The sequence below is a fragment of the Mesoplodon mirus genome (genome assembly GCF_964341445.2).
Source record: "Mesoplodon mirus genome assembly, chromosome: 4".
NCBI lineage: Eukaryota > Metazoa > Chordata > Mammalia > Artiodactyla > Ziphiidae > Mesoplodon > Mesoplodon mirus.
Window position 1 is genome coordinate 8172054 of NC_138979.1, and position 26950 is coordinate 8199003.

Genomic DNA, 26950 nt, shown 5'->3' on the forward strand with positions numbered 1-26950 from the left:
ATAGTCTTTTTAAGGTGAGCATGTGACCTACTGTATGGCCAAGGGGCTTTGGAGTCACGTGATGGAGTGAATAATACGTCTGATAGGGCTTCGATCAGACAACTGACCTGGTTACCGTCTGCAGCCACGAGAAGCAAAGTTGACATTTCCGGATCACTCTCCCCAGCAGCGTCATTTGCCCACCCCTAGGACGTGCAGACTCACCGAGGGACTGACTGACAGGCAGGGGCAGACAGGAGGAAGCCGGGCTGCGCTGCGGGAGACGCGCTGAAGTTGCACAACTTGGGCTCTTTTTCTTATTTCCCATCCCCCCACCTCCTGACACACCACATCTTGGCTCATCGGTGGGAAGGAAAAAACTCTTTCAGTTATTTGATATTTGGGAAACCTCCAGGAGTTTCCCAGTTTTGAGGACGCCTCCGTCTCTCCCTTGGCTGGGAACACGCGCGCGCGCACACACACACACACACACACACACACTCACCCACGGCTCTACACCATGGTGGTTCAGGCTGCAGTGGCTCCGAATAGATCCCAGAGACTTTTACTGAGAATTCCTTATGGATCTCTGAGAAGACGCAGCGTGGAGAGGGTAAGCGACGTGGCGGGCTGTTTGTTCTTTACCCGAGCAATTGCTCCAAAGAAAGGGAGAGGTTTCTTTTCGTCGTGCGTAGCATCCCTTCTGGTAGTCATGTTTTCCTGAAAAATTCAAATTCCTGCGACTGGAGAATACTATGGCATACGTAATTTTTTTTCTTTGTAGGTAATGATGAGAAATTTGAAACAAATGTTGGTCGGCTGTGCGTGGGGGTTGGGACTGTTAGAGATGAAACATAAGAGAAAAGATTGGGGTAGGGACTGCCCTCTGGAAGGAGCATGGACGATGAGAGTGCTCGTTGAGAAGAGCTTCGGGCTGCAAAACCTGTTTTCCTCTCCGTTTAGTGAAACAGATTCACTGGTGCAGCAGGGCTGCCAATTTCCTTTCCTCTGCTGGGTGACAGTGTCTTCAAAGGAGGTGACGGTGACAAGGAGCTGTGACGCTTTGAGGGTTTCAGTGATGCACCTGGTTGATTAAAATCCCCTCTGTTGTTTAGTTGTGGCTGTACTGTTTCATATACCTTGCTATCATTTGGGTTTTTTTACCATTATGGATTGTGGCTGTCTGTTAATTTTCTGAAAACATGCTTACTTTACGGTAGCACCTGGCAGAGAAGATGCTGTAAAAGAATAACAGGGATTTGTCCTTCTCTGGAGTGACTAATGTCGTTTGGGGGATGATGGTAGTTAATGCAAATCTGGTCATCCTCATTCACGTGGGGACAGCGCCTGGACCCACGCAGGGGTGGAATGGTTTGCGGGTCTCAGAAACCCCCAAAGCCCCTGTTTGCATAATGGCAGATCCCTCTGTGGGCTGTGGATGTCTACTTAGACATTTTAGGTTAAGGTGTAATCTAAAATCAATAAGGCAAAGAGCATCACAAACCGCTGTCGTGATAGATAAGCGAGCGACCTGCCGCATCTTATAAAGGGGAACAGCATTTAATTCAAGTGACTTTTTCTGGTTTGTATACTGACTACTCGGTGATTTTTAAATTTACGGAAAACATGAATCAAGCTTTAAAACTATGAGGGGCTATTGAGATTTCCAGGTGGGGTTGATTTCCTGACTTTTGATGAGTTACATTTTATTCTGCCATTTAAGTAGTAATGGAAAAAACTTCTCTTCCTTTTCTGGCTGTGTGTAGGTCTTTCTTTTGAGACATGTTTCTTGGGCTCCATATCAGGGTCATCAACTTAAATGTATTCAGGGCCTAATGCATGCTCCCTTTTATACCAAGAGTTTTACAGTATAGGACCAACTGTTAGAGCAAAATTTGCAAATTGATCATTATATTTACAAATGTAGCTTATCTTGAATGTGATTTTAGGTTCCGGTGAAATTTTTTTTCCTGTATGGTAACTAAGTTTATATAATATGTTCTGTTCACAAAAACTCCCTTGGAAATGTGAGTTGCCCGTACTGGAGTTGTACCACATGACAAAACTAAGGAGAGAATTATCCTGCACATTTGCACAAATAATCCAGAGTAACCTATTTAACCATTAGAATCTCCAGATGGATGTTTAATAAATCACATCTGGTTCATAAATCCAGATGTATTCACGTACCATTTCTGTTATTCGTTTAAGAAAAACTGACAATATATGAACACAGTGTCAGACACAAAACCTGTCTATTGTTGTATGTGCTGGTGTATACTGACATTCAAGACACAGACCTATGTCCTGTCCTTGGGCACACACGAGTGTCTTAGGAGTCTCATCTGAAAACTTCTAAGCCCCTTAAGAGAAGCATGTCCATCACTGGAGCATCAGATGTCCTGTTAATCTTCATTGCCAGCTGTGAAGTGGTGGGGCTGAGATACCATCACTCACAAGAAGAGCCCCCTTGCGTTCCTACAAGGCTACCTTCTCACCCTCCACCATGGGGAAGAGTGAGACTAATTGGAACATATGACGTCATGTCGATTTCAAGTGGATATTTTATGCCATCGCTGGTTTTATGACAACTTTCACAATCAGAGTCATCTATTTATATAAAAGGGGGGGCAGGAGAGGTGAGAAATGGCATCTGCTTTCAGGGCAGACACTGAGAAACAGCATTCTTTTCTTGGGACTCCCTGAATTAAAAGCAGCAACAGCTTTCTTGGTTACATCTGCAGACTAGAGTGTGGCAGACATCCAAGTGATTTCTATGGTCTCATGATATTTAATGATGGTAAGACCTCGCATTTCTATAACACCTTTGCCCCAACGCGCTTTCTTACCTGTTACCTCCCTTTATGATCGTGAGCTGCTAACGAGGCTCAGAGAATGGGGATTATTACCCTTGTCTTGTATGAACAGGGAAACCAAGGCATGTGGAGGTTTAATCTTCTGTCCGGGGACATACAGTCAAGGACAGAGCAGGACCTCAAACTAGGGACCTGGTATCTTACATCCCTGCCATTGAGCCAGTGTTTCATCACCTTTGCTCCCTGAGGGAGCTTCGACATTGCAGCCTGGCCCTGAGAAATGGGTTATAGCCAACCTGTCACTAGTACTTCACAGGAAAGGAAACTTAGCAAAGGCAGAGATGCTGACAACCAAAGAGGAGAACTCATGACCTGGCGCACTGACAGTCATGGGCCCTTACGTGTCCAGGATTAAACAATGGCTTCTGTTTTCCAACTGCCTGGAAGTTGAGTAGAAAAAACAGAAATGCACCTTTCTAACTCTGCTACTTAGACAGCCATCAAATCCTGATTACAAAATACTCAGACTGGTTTACCAAGCCTGGTTCTTGTTCATATGTTTTCACAGACAACCATCAACCAACCCATCACCATACTAGGAAAGGCAGAGAAAGAAATCTAATAAGATGCCATGTTTGGAGATAGGAGATCTGAGGTTTATATAAATGAAACTGTAATAAGTCAATACAATAGGGCTCTAATCCAGCTCCAAAATAAGTAATGAAGGTGATTCAGGTGCAACAGGAAGCAGCCAAGTGGGGTGGAAAGGGTGGGGCTTGCAACCACACTGTCCCAAGAAACAAGAGCCTCACTACCTACTAATTGTGTGACTTTGGCAGTGACTCGGGCTTTCTCAGCCTGGTTTATTCATCTGCACTATCTATCCTTGAGGACGGTTATTAAGGATTAGAGGTGATGTATGTAAGGCCCTACCATGATACATGGCGTGCAGAAAGAAGGTAATCATTAATGATGGGCATATTTTTAAAATTTATTTTATTGAAGTATAGTTGATTTACAGTGTTGTGTTAATTTCTGCTGTACAGCAAAGTGACTCAGTTATATATTTTTATACATATAACTTTTTATATAAAAATATTTTTTTCCATATTCTTTTCCATGATGGTTTATCACAGGGTATTGAATATAGTTCCCTGTGCTGTACAGTAGGACCTTGTTGTTTAACCAGTTTCTATATAAGAGTTTGCGTCTGCTAATCCCAAACTCCCAATCCATCCCTCCCCCACCCCTTGGCAACCACAAGTCTGTCCTCTATGTCTGTGTATCTGTTTCTGTTTCGTAGATAGGTTCATTTGTGTCATATTTTAGATTCCACGTATAAGTGATATTATATGGTATTTGTCTTTCTTTTTCTGACTTACTTCACTTAGTGTGATAATCTCTAGGTCCATCCACGTTCCTGCAAATGGCATTATTTCATTCTTTTTTATGGTTGAGTAGTGTTCCATTGTATATATGTACCACATCTTCTTTACCCATTCATCTGTCAATGGACATTTAAGTTGTTTCCATGTCTTGACTATTGTAAATAGTGCTATGAACATAGGGGTGCACGTATCTTTTCAAATTATAGTTTTGTCCAGATAAATGCCCAGGAGTGGAATAGCTGGATCATATGGTTGTTCTATTTTTAATTTTTTGAGGAACCTCCATACTGTTTTCCGTAGTGGCTGCGCCAATTTCCATTTGGTAGGCATATTTTTGAAGTTTGGCTTTGAGTAGAGGAACACTTGGCTTGTATTTTTAATAACCAGTAGCCTTTTACATACATTCTTAGTCACACTTACTGTCACCCAAAGATGTCCTTTAAGGGATATTCACCCAATAAAGCCAAGACAGAAGTATTTCCTGGTGATAACTTGCCTTGAACTCCCAATTTTATGTAAGACATAAAAAATAGAGTGTTTCAAATTCATTGCACACCAGTGCCAAGTAAGTAAACTTACTCAAGCCCAGGTACTTCAGTAGGGTCTTTTCCTTCTCGAGCTGGTAAGGTAAAAATGAACTTCAGGGAAAATTCTAAGAATGTAAGAACATAACATATAAATGAGTTAAGGAGAGAGCAAATGTGGACCTTTTAGGGGGGAGTTTGCTTTGGAGATGGGGCGAATGTTGTATTAAGTTACTATGACCCTACAATATGAGGAAATTGTTTCACATTGGAGATTACTGTTATAAGTCAAAAACCTAGGAATAAGTGGGCCAAGCTGTATGTGGCCCAGCACACATTGTTTCAGTGTGTGTGTTTATTAAGGATGCCCACCTCCCCACTGATTTATCCTCTCTGTCATCCAGACCCACGTATCCTGAGTCTGGATGACCCAGGGTGGACTGGACGTCTCTCTTCTCTTGAGGCTCTCAATCCCTCATATTCAACATGTTCAAAGTGGAATTCATCCTCTTACCCACAGTCCTGCTCCAATTCCTTCAACACCACCAGCCATCTAAACACCCACACGAGAACCCAGGCATCTTCCCTGCCTCTTCCCTTTCTCTGGGGTCCGCCATCTAATCAGTCACCAAGGGCTGCCAGTTCCAGCTCCAGAACCTCTCTCACATCTAACTCCTCCTCCCCATTTCTTGGTTCAGGCCTCCATCATCTTCCACTTGTCTACTTAAAATCACTGCCTCAAAATAAGTACAAATGTCTAAACATAATTATAAGGCCCTCCGTAATCGGGACACTGCTACCCTCTCCAGCCTGGTCTCTCCCCATCCCTTACCCCGGGTATTGTACACTCCAACCATACTGAACATGTCTGCAGTTCCTCCAAACTACCATGCTCTCCCTTGCCGCAGGGCCTTTGCACATGCTTTTGTAGGCTTGACACACACTGCACCCTCCCTCTGCCTCCTTAACTTCTGATTCACACACTTCAGCCTAAAGATAACATCCTGTTGGAAGCCTTTCCCGGTACCCACCCCCTCCCCAAGTATGAATAACGGCTCTTCCTTCCTTCAGGCTCTCAAAGTTCTCTGTATCTCCCTTACAATAATACAAATGACACTGCCTTGAATCTGCCTGCTGCCTGTTTCCTCCACAGCCATGATGACAAGCTCCTTGAGGGCAGGGAACACATTTCGGCCCCTGGTTCCTAGCAGGAGGGCGAAACATTCGTTAGATGAGAGAATGATTGAAATCTGAAAGTTGCTAGAAACTTCCCTCAGGGAGAAAATCTGGGAAGAGGCTCAGAATGAAAACATAAACAGGAACAGCCTCACATCTTATGTTAAATGACCACCAGCCCCATTTTTGCTGGTGGAAAATGTGTCCACACTTCTATGTTAATACAAACTGAGGAGACAAATGCTTTTCTCCTATTTATTCTGAAATCTGAGACGTATCTTGAAGGGGAACAATGTGTGTATGTGAACAACAAATCAGACTCATTATATGTCTCTTCACAGAGTAATAGGAATTGGACACTTTTCTTGAAAAAAATGAATAAGAAAGCATTCTCTTTTACCACAGTTATTTAAATATCTAAGTAAAAGGGTTTTTTGTTTTGGTTTGGTTTGGGGTTTTTTTGTCCTGGAAAGACTGAATTGGTGTGGTATTTCTGGAGCAGTATTTTTAACACAGTGTAAATTAAACCTTTTTGCACCCACATTATTCATTATTTGACGTGTTATTCCAGGTTGACGTGTGGCCTGTCTATTATTTTGCAAACCGTTACATTATCACAGCTGCTAAGCTGCATAACTTAGGAATTCAGAATACAACAGAGTCTCTGTCGTGGAGTGTGTGGTGCTTACATTCTGAATGTATTCATGCAGGGAAGTGTGAGACTACCAAAAACACATACAGCAGACGGCTTTTAGTGGACATTTATTACCATGGAAAGCAGACAGCCCAGAAACGGTTCAGACAGATCAGTGTATTTATTCACACTTATTATTATCCAAGCCCCTCATCCTGCATAGGTTTTATTCTTTCTATAAATATACACCTCTCTGGAGGAGAAAGAACATATGCACTATATCAGCGACTCCAATTCTCGGGTTCACGGGCTGCACTGAAGGCCGTGTTCTCCACGTTGGTTAGTCCCGTGTGATTTTAAGTGACCCCCAGATTGGTGCACCAACATTTATTTTATTTCTCACAGCAACTCATGTCAAGTTAAACCAATGACTTCTCATCTTGGCCAGAATGAGATGACATAATGGAAAGGCTGTCCCTCTACTGGGTACCACTCCAGGGTTCTCATTCCTCAGGCTGGTGGGGAAAGCAGGACTGGAAATCTCTCTTCAAATGGTCAAGACTCCCAGGAACTTCACCATCCTGCCCCAAACTACAGCTCTCAAGCTCAGCATGAAACTAGGTGATGGTTTCCCTCTTTAGACTACTCATTCCCAGGTCCTGAATCCTTCTGAGGACTCTCTTACTGTCTTGGGTCAGATGACATCACTTATCCTAGAGCCGTGCTTCTCAACCTTGGCTTCACTCTGGAAGCACCTGAGAAGCTTTAAAAATCCCAACACCCAAGCTGTACCCCAAACCAATGAATATCGGCATCTCTGGAGAAGGAACCCAGGCATCATCAGTAGTTAAGTGCCCACGTGATTCTACTGTGTGGCCACATTGACAACCACTGCCCCAAGGGGAGATTATTGCCAAGATGCTAGTTTAAAGAAATTAGCTTGTTCCTGTGCTTTCCGGTGTCTTCACATAAAAAGGAAATAAGTGAGTCAATTGTGTTGGAGTTTTAGTCAAGAGTGTCATTCTCAACAGGAAAAAAAAAAACTTCATCTTTTGAAAGTGCGTTCATATACCTGGGCCATCCTATGAAGTGTCCAACACTTTGAGGTCACTTTCTGGATAGTTGAACACAGCCTTCTGAAGTCATAGTGGCTAGTACCATACAGGACTTCCTTTTAGATAATTTGAGATCAGAAACACCCAATCCAGCTAATCCAGAAAAGTTCTTCTCCACTGGAGCAGGGACAAAGTCCCTTCCGGGCGTATTTCAACCCACCATCTTGCAGCCATGTTCATAAAATCAATCCTGTATTCGCAGGACACTCTCGGTAGGTATTTTGAAAGCAGATCTCTTATAAATTGCTCTAGCAGAGCGAATGCTATCCACCTGTGTGATACAAGAGTTTCTTTGAACACATAGTTGAAAACAATCCACTTTTATTTGTACTGATTTATCAATGCGCCTCTGAGAACGATAGCATCTTATGTGCAGGAAGCAATATAGAAGAAACTCTGCCATGGATCTATGTTTTCTAATCTGGGAGTGGATGAATCACATCTGTGGATTCTTAATTCTTTTTTCTCTTCCCTTCCTGGTCACTCAATTACTAACTGCTTCAAAGGACTTGATCAGTTTTTCTACTAAGTTCCAGAGCCTAGAGCCATGCCTGGCACATATATAGCATGATTATACGTTTATTGAATGAATGCGAATAGATGAATGAAAAGAATGTTTTTATGGTCATAAACTCAAACAGAACTGTCACTCAAAGAATAGGGTTGCAAAGTGCCTGCATTTCTTACACCGATAAATATTTGTGTGATTATCCGTTCTAACATAGTGACTCAATTGAGGATGCTAGGTCTTCTTGGTAGAGAACTTGCTCATGAAAAACTTCTTGTTCTACTCAATACTCTGTAATGACCTATATGAGAAAAGAATCTAAAAAAGAGTGGGAAAAAGAAAGAAAAACTTCTTGAAACCTTACTACACAATTAACCCTTCTGAGTATGTGGGCAGCCTTTTTCCTTCCCAATCAGAATCTGTGTGTATATTTCAAGATAGTCCATAAATACGCCCCTGATCATTTTCCTCCACTGCCTGCTGAGTTTTCTCAAACGTGCCAAGGTCACATTTCCACATGGATAGGTTGCTTCCAAATGGCTCTTCCCGTCCCTCTATTGGAACATTAATCAGGAAAACCAATGAGGCTTTTAAAAGTATATTAATCATTTCTGGAAAACATGGTTCAACTTCAACTAAAAAAAATCAGTCTCAGAAGATAAATACCCCAGGGAATCTAATATCTAGGACCCAGCACTCTATTTTTTAATTCTACAGATTTTTATTTAATACCTACTACATGCCAGGCAGTGTTGTAGGCCCAGGGGCTGTAACAAAATCTCTGCTTTCATGCTGCGGTGGGCCTCCCTTTTACACTGATGTGGAACCTGCAGATACAGGAGGCTGAAGTACTATGTACTTCAGGAGACTTGAGCATCCATGGATCTGGGTCTCTGCGAGGGTCTTGAAACTAATCCCCCACAGATACCCAGGGATGGCTGTAATTGGTGCTAAAGCCTCTAAGGAAATACACAGCAGGATAAGGAGGGAGGAGAGGAGGGTGTGCTGCATTTCCTACGATGTGGCTCTCTGTTAAAGTGGTATTGGAGGAGAGGCTTGAAGAAGTAAAAGGGAGCAGGACATGCAGCCATCTGGGGAGAGGACACGCCGGGCAGAGGACACTTCATATACACGGGTGTGAGGCAAGAGCACACTTGACGGATTTGAGGAGTAAAGGGGTCGGGCCAGGGGTCAGCGGCCAGGAGCAGCAGACAGGGGAGTGTTAGGGGCCCGTGTGACAGACGGCTGCTCAGGCCATGATAAGGACTTCGGGGTTTTACTCTGAGCCGGACAGGAGGAGATGAGTGGTTTGGGGAAAGAAGGCTAACCTCAGCTGACATGTTTTAAGGAGTCCCTGCAGCTACTAGGCTGATAGGGAACCAGGCATGGAAGCAGGCGACTCATTAGGTCATGTGTGTAAGAATCCTGATGAGAGATGCTAACTCTGGAGGTGGTGAGAAATGAATGGATCCTGGATTTATCTACAGCGTAGAATTGACAGGATTGGTGGATGGATTGGGTGATAGGGAAAGAGGAATCCCCATCCTGAGCAGCTGGAGAGCGGAGTTGCTGCTGAGACGGGGAACACTGCAGGACCAGCTTGGGGTGATGACAGCAGGGGCGGGGGGATGAGGGGTTCCACTTGGATGTGTTAAACTTGAGATGATAGTTTAAAATGCAAGCGGAGGATGTTAAAAACACCTTTGGTGTTTAGGCAAGAGTCTGGACTGGAGATATAAATGTGGACGGTAATCAGGGGGATGATAGAACTGACTTATCTCAGGCTCTGAAGAGCTGACTGTGTACACCTCTTCCTAATGCCACATGCAGTGACCACATGTGGGCAGGTTGAAATGGGCAGTGATGGGAGAATTTACACTGTGGAAACTGGCAAACATTACAAATCAGGGCTTTTTTTCCTGGGGAGTCAATGGTTGAGCATTTTCTGGTATACCCTTGGAGGATGGTGTTAATAGCCACAAGACTAAGTGATGTTACCTGGCTGGTGGCACAGAGAAATATCACAGGACTGGACCCAAGTTTAGAGATCATTTCCAGGAGGAGGAACCAGCAAAGAAAGACAAATAAGTGCATCCAGTGAGGTGCAGAGAGAATTGAAGAGAAATTCTCAGAAGGGAACGTTGGGCTGTCCAATGCTGCTGATAATCAAGTGCAAGAAGGACTAGGAGATCATCTGATTGCTGTGTCGTGAAAGAGGTTGTGTGCAAGCTGCGTGCATCAGAATCACCCGGGATCACTTTGTCATAAAGCAGAAACGAACACACCATTGTAAAGCAGTTATACTCCAATAAGACGTTAAAAAAATAAAAAGAATCACCCGTGTGTTCTCTAAACCCATAGATGCATGGTCTCTCCCCAGACATACTGAATCTGAGCCTCTGAGGGTTATAACATGGACTAAAATTTGAGAATGGTACCGGAAGTATAGCTTTCCAGAAAAGAAAAAAAAAAAAAGGCACCAGTGAGGTAGAGAAAAGAGCACAGCATAGGGAGGGGGAAATAACGGAGACAGGAAAAGGAAGAAACTCTCAGGACAATTCTTACTCAGCCTGAGGTCAGTCCTGGAACGAGCAAGTAGAGACCAGGATAAGGAATAATGGGTGAAAGTTATGACAGCCAAGGCCAGTCGCAAATCTCCTTCCCTACAGCATCTTAGAAACTCAGTGCTCCTGTTTTAAACAGCCCCCCTCAACTTAAACCATCAGAAAAATAAAACTGCACTCAGTCCCTTAGAGCTAGTCCAGCCGGAAAAAAAAAGGCAAGAGAGAAGAGGAAAGACAGATTTCAACATCTTACGTCGATCACCTGCGTCAAAAGCCAGTACCCCACCACTCAGCCTTAGCTTTCCTGAGATCTCTCTGAAGAAAACCTATTTTCTTTTGCTTTGTTTTGTTCTGTTTCACTTCTGAAAATATTTTAAAAATGGGTTGCTGCTATCATGTGTCAGAGCTTCATAACCCACCCGAGTCCCAGAATAGATTTAGAAAGTATAATTTAGGGCTGAGCCAGCTACCAAATGCCTGAAATGAGCAGGTCCTGATTTGAACCCTGAATATTGGGGTGTAGACCTATTCTGTAAAAGCAAATGGATTTGGATCGAACTGGAAGAAATCACGTGTTTGACATCAGGTTCTGTCTCATTGGGTTTTCGTGGTGTTTCTTACAGAAGACAATCGTGGTCTTAGGGTTTTCGTGGTGTTTCTTACAGAAGACAATCGTGGTCTTATCTGCCAGTTGGGCTGAAGGACCGTAACGGCTTTTAGTAATGGGAACATAGCCCTTTATGTGGATCCTGTCAATCGAAGGGTTTCTACCTGGGACAACTGAGAATATCCACCCAGTCAGCACATGCAGAATTCCCCTCCCCACCCCCTTTCATCTTCCTTTTAGGAACATCAAATTCGGACTAGTGAAAGGGAAGCTTTCAAGGCAGATGTGTTGTGGGTCCCCCCAGCGATTCCAGGCTGATGTTGGGGAATAAGGCTCTTTCTTTTTCCAAGCAGAATCGGGTGTGTCTGGGTATGGACGAGCTCAGAGCCCAGGGCCCCGAGAAAGCTGTTCTTCTCCTTGCCTGCACTGCCGTGTTGCACAGCCAGGTCCATCCATGTAGGCAGCAGTGCGGGCTCCAGGTTTTACAATCCTTCTCGTTAAAATGTCAACCTAAGGGAAAAATGAGGAAAGGGAACCCCCACTCCATGCTGCTGGGTCCCAGCTTTGGGTTTTCAAGCATCCGGGCATTTAGGGAGAGGAGCTACTAAAGAAAGAAAAACCTCCTCTGGAAACACACAAGGGGTACTCGTTGATTCGAAATCAGCAGCATAGAATGATATGCTCACACCAGGGCCCCCGGATGGCAGCTCTGCCCTCCTCCTGAGGGCCTCTCCCGGGGAACAGGAGCCAGGGTCCTCAGGCCACACACCATCCCATTCCATCACCTGGGGGCAGGGGGGCGGGGCGTGGTGAATACCAAAATCCTGCAGCATTTGGCTTGGCCAGAGTCCATTCTTTTTTTTTTTTTAATGTTTATTTTATTTATTTATTTTTGGCTGCGTTGGGTCTTTATTGCTGCACACGGGCTTTCTCTAACTGTGGTGAGCAGAGGCTGCTCTTCGTTGCAGTGCGCGGGCTTCTCATTGCAGTGGCTTCTCTTGTTGCGGAGCACAGGCTCTAGGCACGTGGGCTTCAGTAGTTGTGGCTTGCGGGCTTCAGTAGTTGTGGCACACGGGCTGAGTAGTTGTGGCTCACGGGCTCTAGAGTGCAGGCTCGGTAGTTGTGGTGCACGGGCTTAGTTGCTCCGCGGCATGTGGGATCTTCCCGGACCAGGGCTCGAACCCGTGTCCCCTGCATTGGCAGGCGGATTCTTAACCACTGCACCACCAGGGAAACCCCAGAGTCCATTCTTAATCACCTTAATAGTCCTTATTTCTAGCATAATCCCTGGACGTGTGTTCTGAGGTTCCCTCTGAAGAGCCCAACAGCAAATAAAGTCTCTTCGGGACTCTGGAACTTCCTTTTTCCTTCAGTCAAATGGCCTTAAGGTGGCATGAGAGAAACATGTATCACGTGTCTTAGAATAGGGCCTGTGCAGGGCAACACTCTTCTTTCTCCTTTGGAGACTCACCCATCAGAAACTGGCTGTTTTCAAGAGTTAATATCCATCTCCTGTGGTACCCTTAGGACCTCATCCTTCATCTTAATCCTGGGCTGCCTCTATTCATGCTCGTCATCCTATAAAATAGGGCCCTACACAGGCATTATAACTCAGATAGCTACAGGAGTCAAGCAGGTCAAATACATGGAGGTCAAGAAGGAAAGTTGTACCTTGCAAACTGGAGATCTCGTATCTTAGCAAATGACCACCTACTACTCAGCTTTGCCACGGGGAAACTGGGGCTGGTGTTCCTGGATCTTCTGATTTTTCAAAGGAAAATCTTTGTGCAATTTTCTTATAAGTAAGAATATATATATATATGTGTGTGTGAGAAAGAGATGAAATATCTCAATTTTTATATGCTGGCAACAAATCCAAGCTTAAAGAAAAACACTGCATGCGAAAGAAAGCATGTTTACAGGCTACATTTGGCCCACAAGATGCCAGTTTTCAACTTCTACAATAAAATGAGCACCATTCCACCCCAAATATCTATGTATTCTCTCTCCCCAGTCTTGAATATCATAAAAAGGAGACATCGCGATATAAAAATGAATCTTGGAGTAGATCCTCAGGTCCTCCAGCTGGCATCCTAATCCTACTGCTAAATCAGAAGTTTAAAGAAAACTTTTCTGATAGATCAAATGCAAATTTTAAAATACATTGAAATAAACTGAATGCATGCCCTCCAGCTATAGGAAATAGGAAGACAGCATCCTGTTTGCTGAGTGCGTGGTTTTATTACCTAGTAAGAGGCATAGCACTCAAGAAGTCACTGAACCTACGATCTAATTATGACCTGATAGGGCATCTAAGTGTCAGCCCATTCTTTTGCTTTTGGCAAATATTCTCCGGTATCAAAGTGGACCATATCAAACAGTTTCATCCAGTGAAGCAATTGCTCCATCACCTCGAGGTTTACTTTGCTACTAACTCATATTTACAGACCAGCAGTGTGTGGTCTTACCCCAAACCAGACATTGCACAAGAGCCAAAATGAGATTCTTTTATGATCCAGGTGTTTGGCCGGTAACAACGGAACTAAAATTTTTTTCATTTTCAATCATCTCTTTCATGCTCGATGGAGGAGAATTCTGGGGTCTCAGCCAAGTCCTTGAGCAAGAACTTGAATGGATTCACAGTTCCTTTTCTGATGAAAGCACTGGCTCTACCCACAGGAATTCTTGATCTTACCAGAATGTCAAGGTAGAGTGGTGCTCCAATGGGGGAACGATACAAGGCATGCTTCTCAACTATCCCTTCTGAGTGGCAGCCCTCACTTGGACCCACAGCAGAGACGTATCTCTTTAGTTTTAATCTCAGAATATCTTCATTTCTACCTCCTGCTGGAGGAGGCCACTGTGAAATGCCTGCCCTCCAGCACTTAACCAAAGCCTTCCTAGGGACATCTGACGCCTAAGAGAAGCAGATCAAGGGATATGGTAGCTATTCATTCCATCAATCCATTTTACTTTATTCCTATGAAGTTAAATAATCAAATATCAATATACCTGGACCATATGTTCTCAGCTGTCTCTTGAGATTCTTTTATTGAGCTAAGATTTAACTCATCCTTATTGAAGGCTGATATCCTTTTCTTTAATCATGCAGCACCCCATTCTGGGCCTGAACTCGGGCCAAGAGAGCTAGGACTTGGGCAGGACATGGAGTGGGGTGGGCAGGATTTATAGAATATAAAACCAAGGCAAGGAATGAGAGTTTGCTGGTGGCAGGAATCCCTAAAACAAGCCCCATGGATAGGTTAATGGGTCCTGAGTGCAAAAGAGTTGGATGGAGCTGGAGAAATCTGGAATGACATGGTCGATGGAGACCAGAGAAATTAGAGGAGAAGAAGTAGGTTCAGAGCAAAGGTAGGAGGAAGAGTCTGGAGGAATCTCTGATCCGCTTTCAGAGCCGAGGGCAACGTCCGGGCACAGCCTGGGCTGTAGACAGGCAGAGAGTGGGTAAAGTACCACCCTGCTCAGAAAGCCAACAGAAGAAACATCGGTAAAAATGCTTCTGAGGCTTTTTCAAAATGACAGAAATAATGTTCCTCGTGTTTGTCAGTATTCCTTCTATAAAGTCTATCCCGTTCATTCCTTTTGGAGCTAATAAGACGTATGTGATTCTTCTCTATTACCTTTTTTACCTTTGCTGCCAGGAAACTCAGAGCTAAAGTTGGGGCCTAACTTGCTTGTTCTAGCTGCCTTTTCACATTATCTCATCCTTTTAACTCATTTTTGTCCTTTTCTTTTTCTCTATTTTACAGTGTCCTTAATTTCCTAGTTTACCCTTATATTCCGTATATACAGTTGACTCTTGAGCAATCCAGGGTTTAGGGGAGCCAATTCTTGGCACAGTGGAAAATCCACGTGTAATTTATAGTTAGTCATCCAGATCTGCGGTTCCTTTCTATTCACAATGCCTCTGCATCTAAGATTCCACATCTGTGGATTCCATCATCCACAGGTTGTGTAGTACTGTAAGGTGACTACTGAAAAAAAATCCACATATAAGGGGGCCCACACAGTTCAAACCGTGTTGTTAAAGGGTCTGCTGTATATTTATGTGCATTTATTTTGCTCCCTGCCAAGCAGCGTGGAGCCCTGTAACTTTCTCTTCTGTTTGGGTTAGATTCTGTAAGGGAAACCAACACAGTGGGAAGAGAGTCAACTGGGAGTAAAAACAGAACAAAGCATATGCTTCCCTTCTCTTGGCAGGGCTAATGATCCCAACAGGTGTATCCACAATGCTGCCAGGTAAGCCGAGCCCTGGGAACTTCGTGCTCCGAACAAGGCAGTGCTTTTTCCCAGAAGGAAATGAATTCATTTGGAATGTTTGGTCCTGAAAAACACAGCACTTCCATTGTGTGCTGTGTGGACTCAGCAGCTTAGTGCAGCTCCTTGGTGGCCGTTGGAGGGATGCTCTGGGGAAGATCAGAGAATACTCTCTAGACAGTATCCCCAGGGGAGGGGCAGAGGGGCACATCCTCACTCTGAATCTCCGTGTCCGACGCCCACCTTCCATACAGGCTGCAACTCTGCCTGAGGATAGTTCTTCTGTAGAGTCCTAGCTTGTGCTGAGGGCCGAAAGAGAGGTGTTTCTGCTTTCAAGTTCCCACCGGGATGCTGGAAGCCTCCCTCCGTTTTGTCCTTTTCACCCTCCGCTTCTTTTTTCTTTGCCTTTCTAACATTTGCTGTCAGCGTGCTCTGCTGTGAATGATCAGATGCACAAATAACAATAGCTTCCTGGGAAAGCTTTGCTGCTGCGGTTGCTGGGTCAATGCCAAGCAGAGGAGGGAAGCCCAGAACACAGTTTCAGGGAAACCGCAGCATCCAGATCGCAGTTTCGGGAGAATTGTTTGATTTCCATGAGGGATGCTGGCTCAGGATCCACCGTGAAACCGGGCCCCAGTATGTCCTCTTTGTGGGGGTGGGGGGACTTGAGCCCCACCCCACCCCCGATACCTTGGGTTTCTTGTTTTATTTGTTTCATGTTTAAGAACAGTTCATTACCAGAATCTAGTCTCTGATCTTGGCATTCATGGGAACAAAGATGAAAACAAAAGCTGGGAGGCGATGAGGCTTCAGTGGTCAGGTTTACCCCGAGAGGAAGAAGTGACACATCCCAAATGCTGGCTCCGGTCCTCAGCAGCTTTTTGAGAATTTCTGACCTTGAAATGTAAGCTGTCGCTGTCCTGAGGCTTGTCCATCTTGCCAGGCTATCAGAATGCCCATTGCTCAGCTAACTGTCAAGGAAGCAAGATATCGCTCCCTGATGGCTAAGACATCCGGCCAAGCAGCTCTGGCAGAGGAAGGTCTTCTGAGTGCACTTCCTTCCATCCTGCTGTGAATTAACTGGGTCAGCCGGGGTCAAGGAGCAAATATCAAGTGACACATTTTCTTCCCTCCTTCCCTAGTACGTCCCCCAACTCGGCCCCCAGGGAGAGAGAGGGCAGAAATGCAGGGACTAGATGGTCGCACCAGGCCAGGCCCCTCAGAAGGGAGAGGAAAGCATCCCCTTCTGCAGTTTTTCAGGCACCATGTCCTTTTCTCCCCTCTCTTCCCCCTGCAGATTGATCTCAGGTCTTCAAGAAAATGGCCAGGAGCCAATTCAGACAGAAAGGAAGTTGCTGAAACCCACGAGATCTTGACCTGATAGACAGCAATGTACATTTATTCAATGAGCTCCTACTTTGTGCTTTACAGATATTTTCTCCTTTAAGCCCCAAACAGTCCCATGAGGCAGGCTTTCGTGTGCATCCCCACTTTACTGAAGAGGGAGGCGGAACAGAGAGAGATGAAATCATTCGCCCAGGGTCCCACAACCGCCAGCACTGGCAGGTCCGGGGTTTGAATCCAGGCAGAGACCTCTCCGGAGGGAATCTGATGGGGGTCTAATCTGGAAGGAGGGCCCGAGCTTCCTCGAGAAGAGTGTCCTCGAGGAAGGAATGAGGGTTGCTAGATTCGGCACATGAGAATACAGATGCCCAGTTCCATTTGAATTTCAGATAAACAGCAAACAAATAGTGCTTTAGTGTAGGTCTGTCTCCTGTTGTTTATCTGAAATTCAAATTCAGCTGGGTGTCCTGTATTTTGTCTGGCAGCTCTGACTATAGGGCCACTTTTGTTTCTCTCTTTGTCTTGTCTTTCTCCCATATTAAGTATGCTATCTGCCTGCTCTCTTTGATTTTTCCTATGTCCTTTTGTGCTTCTGCACATAATCTTGCTTCAGAATCACTTGTTAGCAGTGATCTAATACTGCCTGAGCATCCATAATATGCCGGGGCTTAGATGTTGTTCAGGAAGTGGTGGCCTGTGCCTTCTGGGACAGTAGGTGTTAGGGTACAAACGTTAGGCATCCTTGCTTCCCCCATAGAAGTAGAAGTAACTGCTGGTCCAGGTGGGAGGTGCCACTAGGGGGCCGAGAAGCCTTAGATAACTCACCCCTGCCTCAGCCAGAGGAGTTCCGCTTCTAAGATATTTGTGTTTCCACCCACAGTTTCATTTGGGCAAAGATTTCCAGTTATAGAAGATCACTCTTCTAGGCTGTGCTGCTCTAAAGCAGCACTGCTCCAACATCAATGGACAAAGGGATCATCTGGGGATCTTGTCAAATGCAGATTCTGATTCAGCAGCTCTGGGGTAGGGTCTGGGAACCTGCGTTTCTAATAGGCTCCCAAGTAGCGCTGATGCACTAACATGTTCACAGAGGACATTTTTAGTACCTCGTGTGCTAACTGATGCACATGGACATAGATTTTTTTCCCCATCTTGTTTCACATGTCATCTATCTGTCCTCTATCAATCCGTGTCTGTCTCTATGTCTGTCTATCCATCTATCAATCTATCATCTTGACCATGACTATTTTATACAAATGTTTGGTCAAGATCAGTGTGAATGTCACTAACCCATTTTTTTTCTATTATACCATTTATTGTTGATGAAATTACACTGGAAATCAATCCCAACAAAAGAACCTTCTTGAATAGAGTCATTTTCTAAGTGAAACATTCCTTTGAAACGTAACATGTAAGAGACTCAACTGTGTCATCAGGGAAGCCCTTGGTTTTGTGTAGGCACCTCAGCTGGGTCTCTCACAGGTTTTACTCCATAGCACATCCATGAATTGTGTGTGTGAGTGTGTGTGAGTGTGTGTGTGTGTGTGTAATACCTGTATCTGTGAATGAGGAACCATATTTTAGCCGGGCTTCTTGGAATAGATTTGCTCATATTGAGATGCAGGAAAGAAAGGGGTTATTTTTGGTCAGTGGGTTAGTGACATTCACACCAATCTTGCCCACTCAATGAGCAATGAAATCCACATGGTGCCAGGGGGGTCGTAAGAGAAAAAGAAAGGGACACAGCGCATTGAGATGTTCCTTTCTGAAAAGTATTCCTTCCTTGGATACTGTGGGTTCTTAAATATCTAATCCACTCTGAAATAGCCCCTCCCGCCTTGATGTCCAATCAAGGTCAGAGAGTCCACTATGAGAATTTTACATTTGCCAAATTTGGAAGTCCAACAGACCTGAAACAATTCTGAGGCTTAAATGGTCTTTAACCCTTGCATGACCGAATGGGAATCTTTATGGGTTATGCGTAATCCTAAAACGTCCTCTGCACAGATTAAAGGCAGATCATGGTTCGTATATATGAAGGAGATCATTTCCATTTCCCCCTCTCAGTTTTGTACAAATATTAAATAAAATAATTAGGCCTGAGACGCCAGCCCTGGCCTATTGTCCGATCAGATTTTTTTTTCCACTTTCTATCACATCTCAAATGTACATGTTTCTGTTAGATGTATTGCTCTTCCTTTTAAAAAATAAAATGAAGTGTTTATTTTTCGGCCACAGATGATATCAAGTGCTCCTGCCTTGGAGTGATTTAATGTTTTTTCCCTCTTCCTTTACAGCTGTGACCTAGTTAATTGTAGGTGGGGAGCAAACTCTGAAATCGTTCGAGTTTCTGCTTTGTTTGGAAATCTCGCTCCGTGAAATTGTAGGATGTCCTCCTTAATAGCAGGAAGTCAGGTCTCCAGATCAGCACCATTTGTGTCCTTTGTGCATTGAGATAAAGAAGAGTGTTTCGCCTGCAGTTTCCTCGTGGTTAAGGGAGAGGGGAGAGGGGAGATAGAGACATGAAAATGACCCAGAGATGAGTCACTCATTTCTAAAACAAGAGTCTAAACGCCCTTTGTTGAGGGCAGATTGGAACCTCTGAAATGTTCTGCCCTCCCGGCCACAGAGACAAAGGAGTAAGTGATTCAGGCTCTCGGTTTGGCTGCTTCATGCCTGCCTTTTAGGGAGCTCAAGCCCTGAAATATCACATCATTAAGAAACCGTTTTAATTTAGAAATAAACGTGCATTACTAAGAGTCAGGCTTTTCAAGTCAACGAGCAGGTCCTTGTGGTGGGAAGAAAACTTGGATGCCTTTTAACAAAATATTTCTTTTAACTACTGAATTATTTTTCGTGGGGGGGCAGTGGTGGGCAAGGAATCATTGGGTAGAAGGTCCTTGAGTGTTGATTTTCCATTCCCCAAATGGGGAAAAGTTCATTTACTAGCCCCTACCATGACACTCAGAGGTAAATGGCAGTTCTTCTGAAAAGAATGTCCAAGAATGAAACTGTAAACAGTAAAAACCGTGACTGACTCATTTCCATTTCTCCCCATTGCCCTAAATCCAAGAATCAAGGGGTGTCGTGGGCCTCGATCAGTGGCTCTCGGAAAGTGTAATGCCAGGGCCAGAGTTTCAGTCTCACCTGGGAACGTGTTAGCAATTCAAATCCCCGGGCCCTACACCTGATCTACTGAGTCAAAAACTCTGGGGTGAAGCCTGGAGGTCTGTGTTTGAACACATCCTCCAGATATTTTAATCTAAGCTAAAGCATGAGAGCACTGACCTGAGCCCTTAGGTAACATTATGAGTGAAAGGAACTCATCCTCATGATGCAGGGACCTCAGTGTTGGTCTGTGGCCATGGTTCTTTTCCATGGCTGTACGTTAGAATGACTGGGATATTTTTTTAAGAGTAGTAATACTGACTCCCTCTCCCAGACTCATAAAATCAGAATCTCTAGGGATGGGGCCCAGGTAAATGCATTTCATAAAAGCTTCCTGGCTGATTCTAATGGGCCAGCCAGGGTTGGCAACCAGTGGTCCATGGAGGGACCAGGTAAGGGAGGGTTGCTAACTTGGCTGAAATGCTGATGCCTGGAGGCGGGGGGGCTGCAGTCCATAGGGCAGGATCCAGGCAGGCCCTGCAGACTTGACATACCAGGCAAGGGAGATGTCTAAAGCCAGTGGTGGCGTTCCTGTGATCGGTGGCCACAGTGGGGCTGGGGGAGTTTCATTTGGAGCCACTTGGTGGTTGTCAGACCCCTCCTTGCTAGACCTTCCAGGTACAAATGTGAAAGCTGCCAACACCCCATTCCTAAATCAGCACAGGTCAAGTCTGGCCAAGTTCCAGGAGGCTGATCAGCACTAGAGAAAGCATCTACCGGCTCTGAAGCCTGGTACCCAACGGCTTAGGTGGTGCCCGGGACCCTCAAGTCCCCGGGTTGGAGTTGTTACCCCCTAAACCCAAGCCAAACCAGTGGGCTTGTGCCCTTGACCCTGATCTGCATCTGCTTTCCCATGGAAGCTGGAGCCTGAGGGGCTGCAGTCTTGCTAACCCTGCTCTAGCTGGGGGCCCTACTTCAGATCAGAAAGGATCCCAATCCGTCTCCTGCATCTTTCCACATCCTGATGCTGAGTCTAACTCAAACCCACCACCAGAAGCCAACCCAGGTTCAGGGTAATTTAAATGGGGTCACAGCCTCCATCAGCCTGAAGCCACTGACCCCCAAAATACCCTAGGCCAGTGCGGTCTGCTCAGAGGGCACCACCCACTCCCAACTTCCTTTTCTTGCCCTTGGCCTTCAGTGGAGGAACTAGCCCACCTCATGGCTAAGGCCCCTTGGGTCACGATGAGCAGAGTGGTCCACGCTGAGGGTCCAGGAGGAGGCGACTGTGAGGGCCACGCCAGGTGCCACCTGCACTGGGCTTCAGAGCTGGACTCTGGTTCCAGCCTGGGAATGAGAATGCAAATCAAGCAGACGTAGTAAAGGTCAGGGCGGCTGAAGCAGGTGCATGCAAAGTAGCACAGGTTCACCTGAGGGCCACCTGGGCAGAGCCATTTACATAAACAAGTCCTAGAGGTCAGCAGTTGTGTGTCTGCAGGGAAGGTCCCAGGCTGTCTCAGGAGCAGCCCAGGAACAGAACAGAGCAGAAGCAGTGGGTGAAAAAGATTACTATCTAGGGGTATGTCAGTTCCTTCAAAAATTAAACATAGAATCATCAGAAGATCCAGCATTCCATTTCTGGCTATAGACCCAAAAGAAATGAAAACAGAGACTCAGCTATTTGTACACCCATGTTCATAGCAGCATTATTTTTTATTTTTTTTTTTATTGAGGTATAGTTAATTTACAATGTTGTAATAGTTTCAAGTGTACCGCAAAGTGATTCGGTTTCATATATATATATATATATATATATATATGTGTATATATATGTATATGTATGTATGTACGTGTATGTATTCTTTTTCAGATTCTTTTCCATTATAGATTATTATAAGATACTGAGTATAGTTCCCAGTGCTATACAGTAGGTCCTTGTTATTTGCCTATTTTATGTATAGTAGTGTGTATATGTTAATCCCAAAGTCCTAATTTATCTCTCACCCGGCCCCCTGTTATCCCCTTTGGTAACTATAAATTTGTTTTCTATGTCAATTTCTCTTTTTGTAAATAAGTTCATTTGTATCACTTTTTTAGGTTCCATATATAAGAGATATCATACCGTATTTGTCTTTGACTTACTTCACTTAATGTGAGAATCTCTAGATCTATCCATGTTGCTGCAAATGGCATTATTTCATTCTTTTTTATGGCTGAGTAGTATTCCACTGTATATGTGTGTGTGTGTGTGTGTGTGTGTATATACACACACACACACACACACACACACACACACACCACATCTTCTCTATCCATTCATCTGTCAATGGACATTTAGGTTGCTTCCACATCGTAGCAGCATTCTTCACAAGAGCCACAAGGTAGAAGCAACCCAAGTGTCCATCAGCAGATGAAAGGATAAACAAAGTGTGGTATACACATACAGTGCAGTATTATTCACCCTTGAAAAGGAAGCACATTCTAACATAGGCTACAACATGGCTGAACCCTGAAAACATTATGCTAAATGAAATAAGCCCAGCCACGCAAGAACAAATACTGTGTGATTCCACTGGCTTGAGGTACCTCGAATAGGCAAAGTCAGAGAGACAGGAAGTAGAATCGTGGTTGCCAGGTGCTGGGGGGAATTGTACGATAGGCCCGGGATTTCAGTTTTGCATTCTAAAGATGGATGGTGGTGATGATTGCACAACAGTGTGAATGTACTTAATACCATTGAACTGTATGTACACTTAAAAATGGTCAAAATGGTAAATTTTATGCTTATGTATATTTTACCACAATTTTAAAAAAAAAAAGATCAACATCTGAAACCCACAGGGTTGGAGGGTATGAAACCCAACAGGTAAATACTTCCAGCCTCACAAAGGAAATGAGGAGGGGTTGTCATCCTGGCTTGGGCTCTGAACACACATTCTGTTTCATGAAATCCCTGCCACATAGGCTGCTCTGTTTTTTACATTTTGAAATGCAGCCCGAGTTTTGATGGAGAAGGTAGAATGTTCCCTCGAGAGAGTGTCTCAGGCCACTTAATCGTGGCCAAACTCATGAAGGAGACCTCAGACCTGCCCATTACCCGTGCTTCATTAACAAGAAGCCTGCTCCCAGCTGTGGTACAATGAGGGCGTCGTCCTGGGTTTATTAAGAGACACGACCAGAAGGCACTTAGCTCCTAAGTGTCTCCTTACAGCCAAATCTTAAATCATCACCTTTGTTTCTGCATCAAGGGGGAAATAACCAGTCCCCTGATCCAATTTCCTTTCTCTCTCGCAGAAATTTACCTCAAATTATGCCACATAGAGACTTCATTTGAAAAAAGGGAAGAATTCATTTTATCTTTCGTAACAAATCAAACAATAAAGTCTCAGCTAGTTTTCCTTATAGGTTTTCAGATGCTTTCATGGCCTGGGTGGGTATAATTACATTTTGTCACTTGCATCTGTTAAAGGGCATTACATTGCTTTCCATCTCCTGTTTCCGTGGCCCTCCTTCCTGTGCAATTTTAGGGTTGCCAACTGAGGAAAAGGACCTCTTGCAAATTAGGAGACACAGTGAGCCTTGGGTTATAAGTAAATGTTTCACTTATATGGGCCGCTTGGCCTCTGTGAGAAATTGGGAAGACATAGGAGAGATCTAAATAAGAGGACATTTAGATGGCTGATACGGGTACCGGCTGGAGCCTTACTTCCTCCTTGTCTGTGCACTTGTATTTTGGCAGGTCCTAACTCAGCTGCTTCTGCCTGCCATTCACTACGCCCCTCTAGGAGCTTGACCACTGCTGTAAAGGGAAGGATGTGAAATTCCCTGGCACAGGCAGATGGAGGAGGGTTCAGCCAGCCGTGCTTTCCCTCCAACCTTGCATCCACCTGTGAACCCCTGGCTTGTCTTTCCTTATATCTTTAGGTCTGTTTGCTCTCAGCCCACCTAGTTTCCGGCCTTCTGGTTGACCGGAACTCTAAATTCATTGTTTACAGATATTTTGACTTGCCTGCTTTAAACTCATTGATTTACCTTGACCTTTAAACTCTGGATGACTCCGGATATCTGTGACCACTGACATGATTTCCTAGCCATAATTTGCCTAGATCTCCAACCCCAATATAGTTCTTGGTTTTCCACCTCTGTTGCTAAATCCTAAACTATCTCTATTATCCTTGGTCAGCCATGGATGCAGAACAGACCACGCTACCCATAATCAGGCTAATTTAAATGGTTCCGAAAAGCAGCACTCCAAAGAAATATTTTTATCCATAAGAGATCTTAATGAGAAGGTACAGTATTAAATTCTTCAGTGGTAGTTTAGGTAACTCACTACATTAACAAGCTTATCCTAAAACAGGCCTAATTTTGTATATATCAAAGGATTTGCTTCTTGGTTCGCTTTGAATTTGTCATACAAACGTCCAGTTCAGGGACTGTTCCAGTCCCCCTTGACAAACTCAACTAAAGAACTCATGGTTGCTTTTTGTTTTGTTTTATGTGTTTTGGGGTTTTCTGTCATTGCTGTGGAGATTGTTTCATGAGAGGAATTTTATTAACTCTAGAAAATGTGATGGACTAGAATAAAACAGATTGGTTGACACAACCATGTTGGAATACAGTCTCTGGTACCAGGCATAGCTGCGGGACTTCTGGACTTGGTGGTACTAAGGGTAAAGAGCTCTGGGGTGGGCCAGTGTGATGGTCAGGAGATAGTCTCCCAGCTGGGTTCTTCGGATGGCAGACATCCTTTATTTCTCTGCTTTCTTTTTCCCCTTGGGAAAGCATTCCAAGAAAGCAAGGGGAAAATGTAGCATAGAGAAGGGCTTCCCAAAGTCATTATCTCACCAAAATGGCATCTGAGCTACAAAAGTGGCATTGACCACACATCCATTAGCAAGGCCATTCCATCCCCATTCATCAAGCCTCCAGCATTGTCATTGTCATAGTGCGTCATGTCTTCACAACCAAATAAGAAAGGGGATGTAGGGCTAAGCCTACATGCCTGATCTTTGAGAAACCAAAGCAAGAAGAACAACAGAAACTTCTATTATGGAGCTTAAACTACTCCAGGGTAGATTTTATGAAGACATGTCATCCTAGAGCCGCAGGAAAAGCCACAAGCCTATGCTTTTATATAAAATACACATTTTCATTCATTCTTTGTCATTACATTTCTATTAAGCTCAAGACGCTGAGGATTTTAAAAAAAAACAAAAAGTAGGTTTGCTACATTAGAGGGAATTTTAGAGAAATTAGTAACAAATTTCTTAAAACCTTCTAATATGTTATGAACAACATAAGATGTAAGAACATCAGGCCCGCAGTTGGGGCAAGGGTTAAAAGGAATTTAAGCTATAGGTGAAAAAAGTAAGTGTTCTTACTCCTGATTTACCTCTTACCAATTCTACTTGCCTTCCTTTATGTCTGGAGGAGAAACATTAACTTCTTCCTCACTGAGTTATCCTTAAACCTTTACACAGCTTCTAGACACAAGTTTTCTAATATCTTCTTGGTTCCCGCTTGGAGGGAAAGTTACCTCTCAACAGCTCTCCTCTGAGCAGTTAATTCATCTTAATCTCCCTCCATGAGAAGGAAGAAGAGATGGTTCTCAACGGAGGGCAGGCCCTCCTCCCAACTTTACAACTTCACTCCCGACAGGCCCCAGACCATTGCCCTTCCAAGCGCTTACAACCCCGAAACAAAACAAGGCATCTATTTTTTTTCATAGAAAGCCATGATCACGTAAACACAGGCTTGCAAAATCTATGCTCAAAAATCATCCTTGGCCACTGAGTCCCAAGGAAACCAAGTAACAGGAGGTTAAGAAAGAGAAGAGCTGGGGGCATTTAATTTCTCTTCAGGGTCTGGACTGATTTGATTCAGGCAGCCCTGATTTTATTTCTACTGGGGCCTGGCATGTATATGAGAACTGACTTTCGTAACCAGGGTAATTGATAGGATGACATCACTCTTATGGCCCTAGGATCCCTTGTATAATGGTTTGTAGCACTTGCGGGAAATATTTCTAAACATAGCTCTTGGCGTGCAGCTCTGGAGCGCTTAAGCCAGAGGGCAGCTCCTGCCTCTCTGCTACTTTCCCAGGGACCCAAAATATTTTTATGTACACAGCCAAGCATTTTTTAAAAATTATTCTCCTACCCCCGGATGATCAGAGGGCGCTCCCCAGCATTTATATCAACGGGTCTTTTGGGATCCCAGGTTGAGGAATGATGACACACTGATGACTCTTTGTCAGAGCTGGGATGTTTTCCAGACCCAAATATGGGATTCAGTGAGTTAGTGAGCAGTGCTGCAACGCCTCAGGATTTCAAGAGATTGTTTGGGTTTGGGTTTTGCATGTCGCCCACTCACTTCACCAGACAAGTGCTATTTCTAAATATCCTTTTCCCAAAGAGCTGGCACTGGGATTATGAAGTGACAAATGGGAACTTGCAAAAGCGTTTGGACTTTTGATCCCGATGGTGGGCGTGAGGGTGTCAGAAGGAGAGGAGGGGGAGGGGAAATTCTGGGCTCTTCTGTGCCTTCTGCCTCTGTTTCCCCAAAGTCCATCTGCATGCTTGAGGCCAGCCCTTGAAAGGCAGCACTGCCTGCTGGCCATTCGTGCCCCATCCTACCCAAAGCCATATCTTAGAACCCAACCAGGAAAGTAAGATCGCTACCACTTCATAACCACTAGGATGGTTATAATCAAAAGGACAGACACTAACAAAGTTGACAAGGATATGGAGAAATTAAAATCCTCATACACTGCTGGTGGGAATGTAAAATGGTGCAGCAGCTTGGGAAGACAGCTTGACAGTTCCTCAAAAGGTTAAACATGGAGATATCATAGGATCCAGCAATACCACTTCTAGGTAGCTCTCCAAGAGAGATGAAAAATATACC

General features: G+C 44.4%; 1 protein-coding gene across 3 annotated transcripts in view; it reads left to right on the forward strand.

The window, feature by feature from the left end:
* The first annotated feature begins 280 nt into the window (after positions 1–280).
* Positions 281–26950, forward strand: part of FRMD4A (FERM domain containing 4A) — a 350648-nt gene continuing 323978 nt past the window's right edge. For 2 of the 3 annotated variants that reach the window (XM_082618234.1, XM_082618233.1), the window contains exon 1: positions 281–592. In XM_082618234.1, coding sequence (XP_082474360.1) covers positions 500–592 — 93 coding nt within the window. In that variant the 5' untranslated portion in view covers positions 281–499. The remainder of the gene's footprint in view (positions 593–26950) is intronic. The other variant, XM_082618232.1, reaches the window with a different exon arrangement.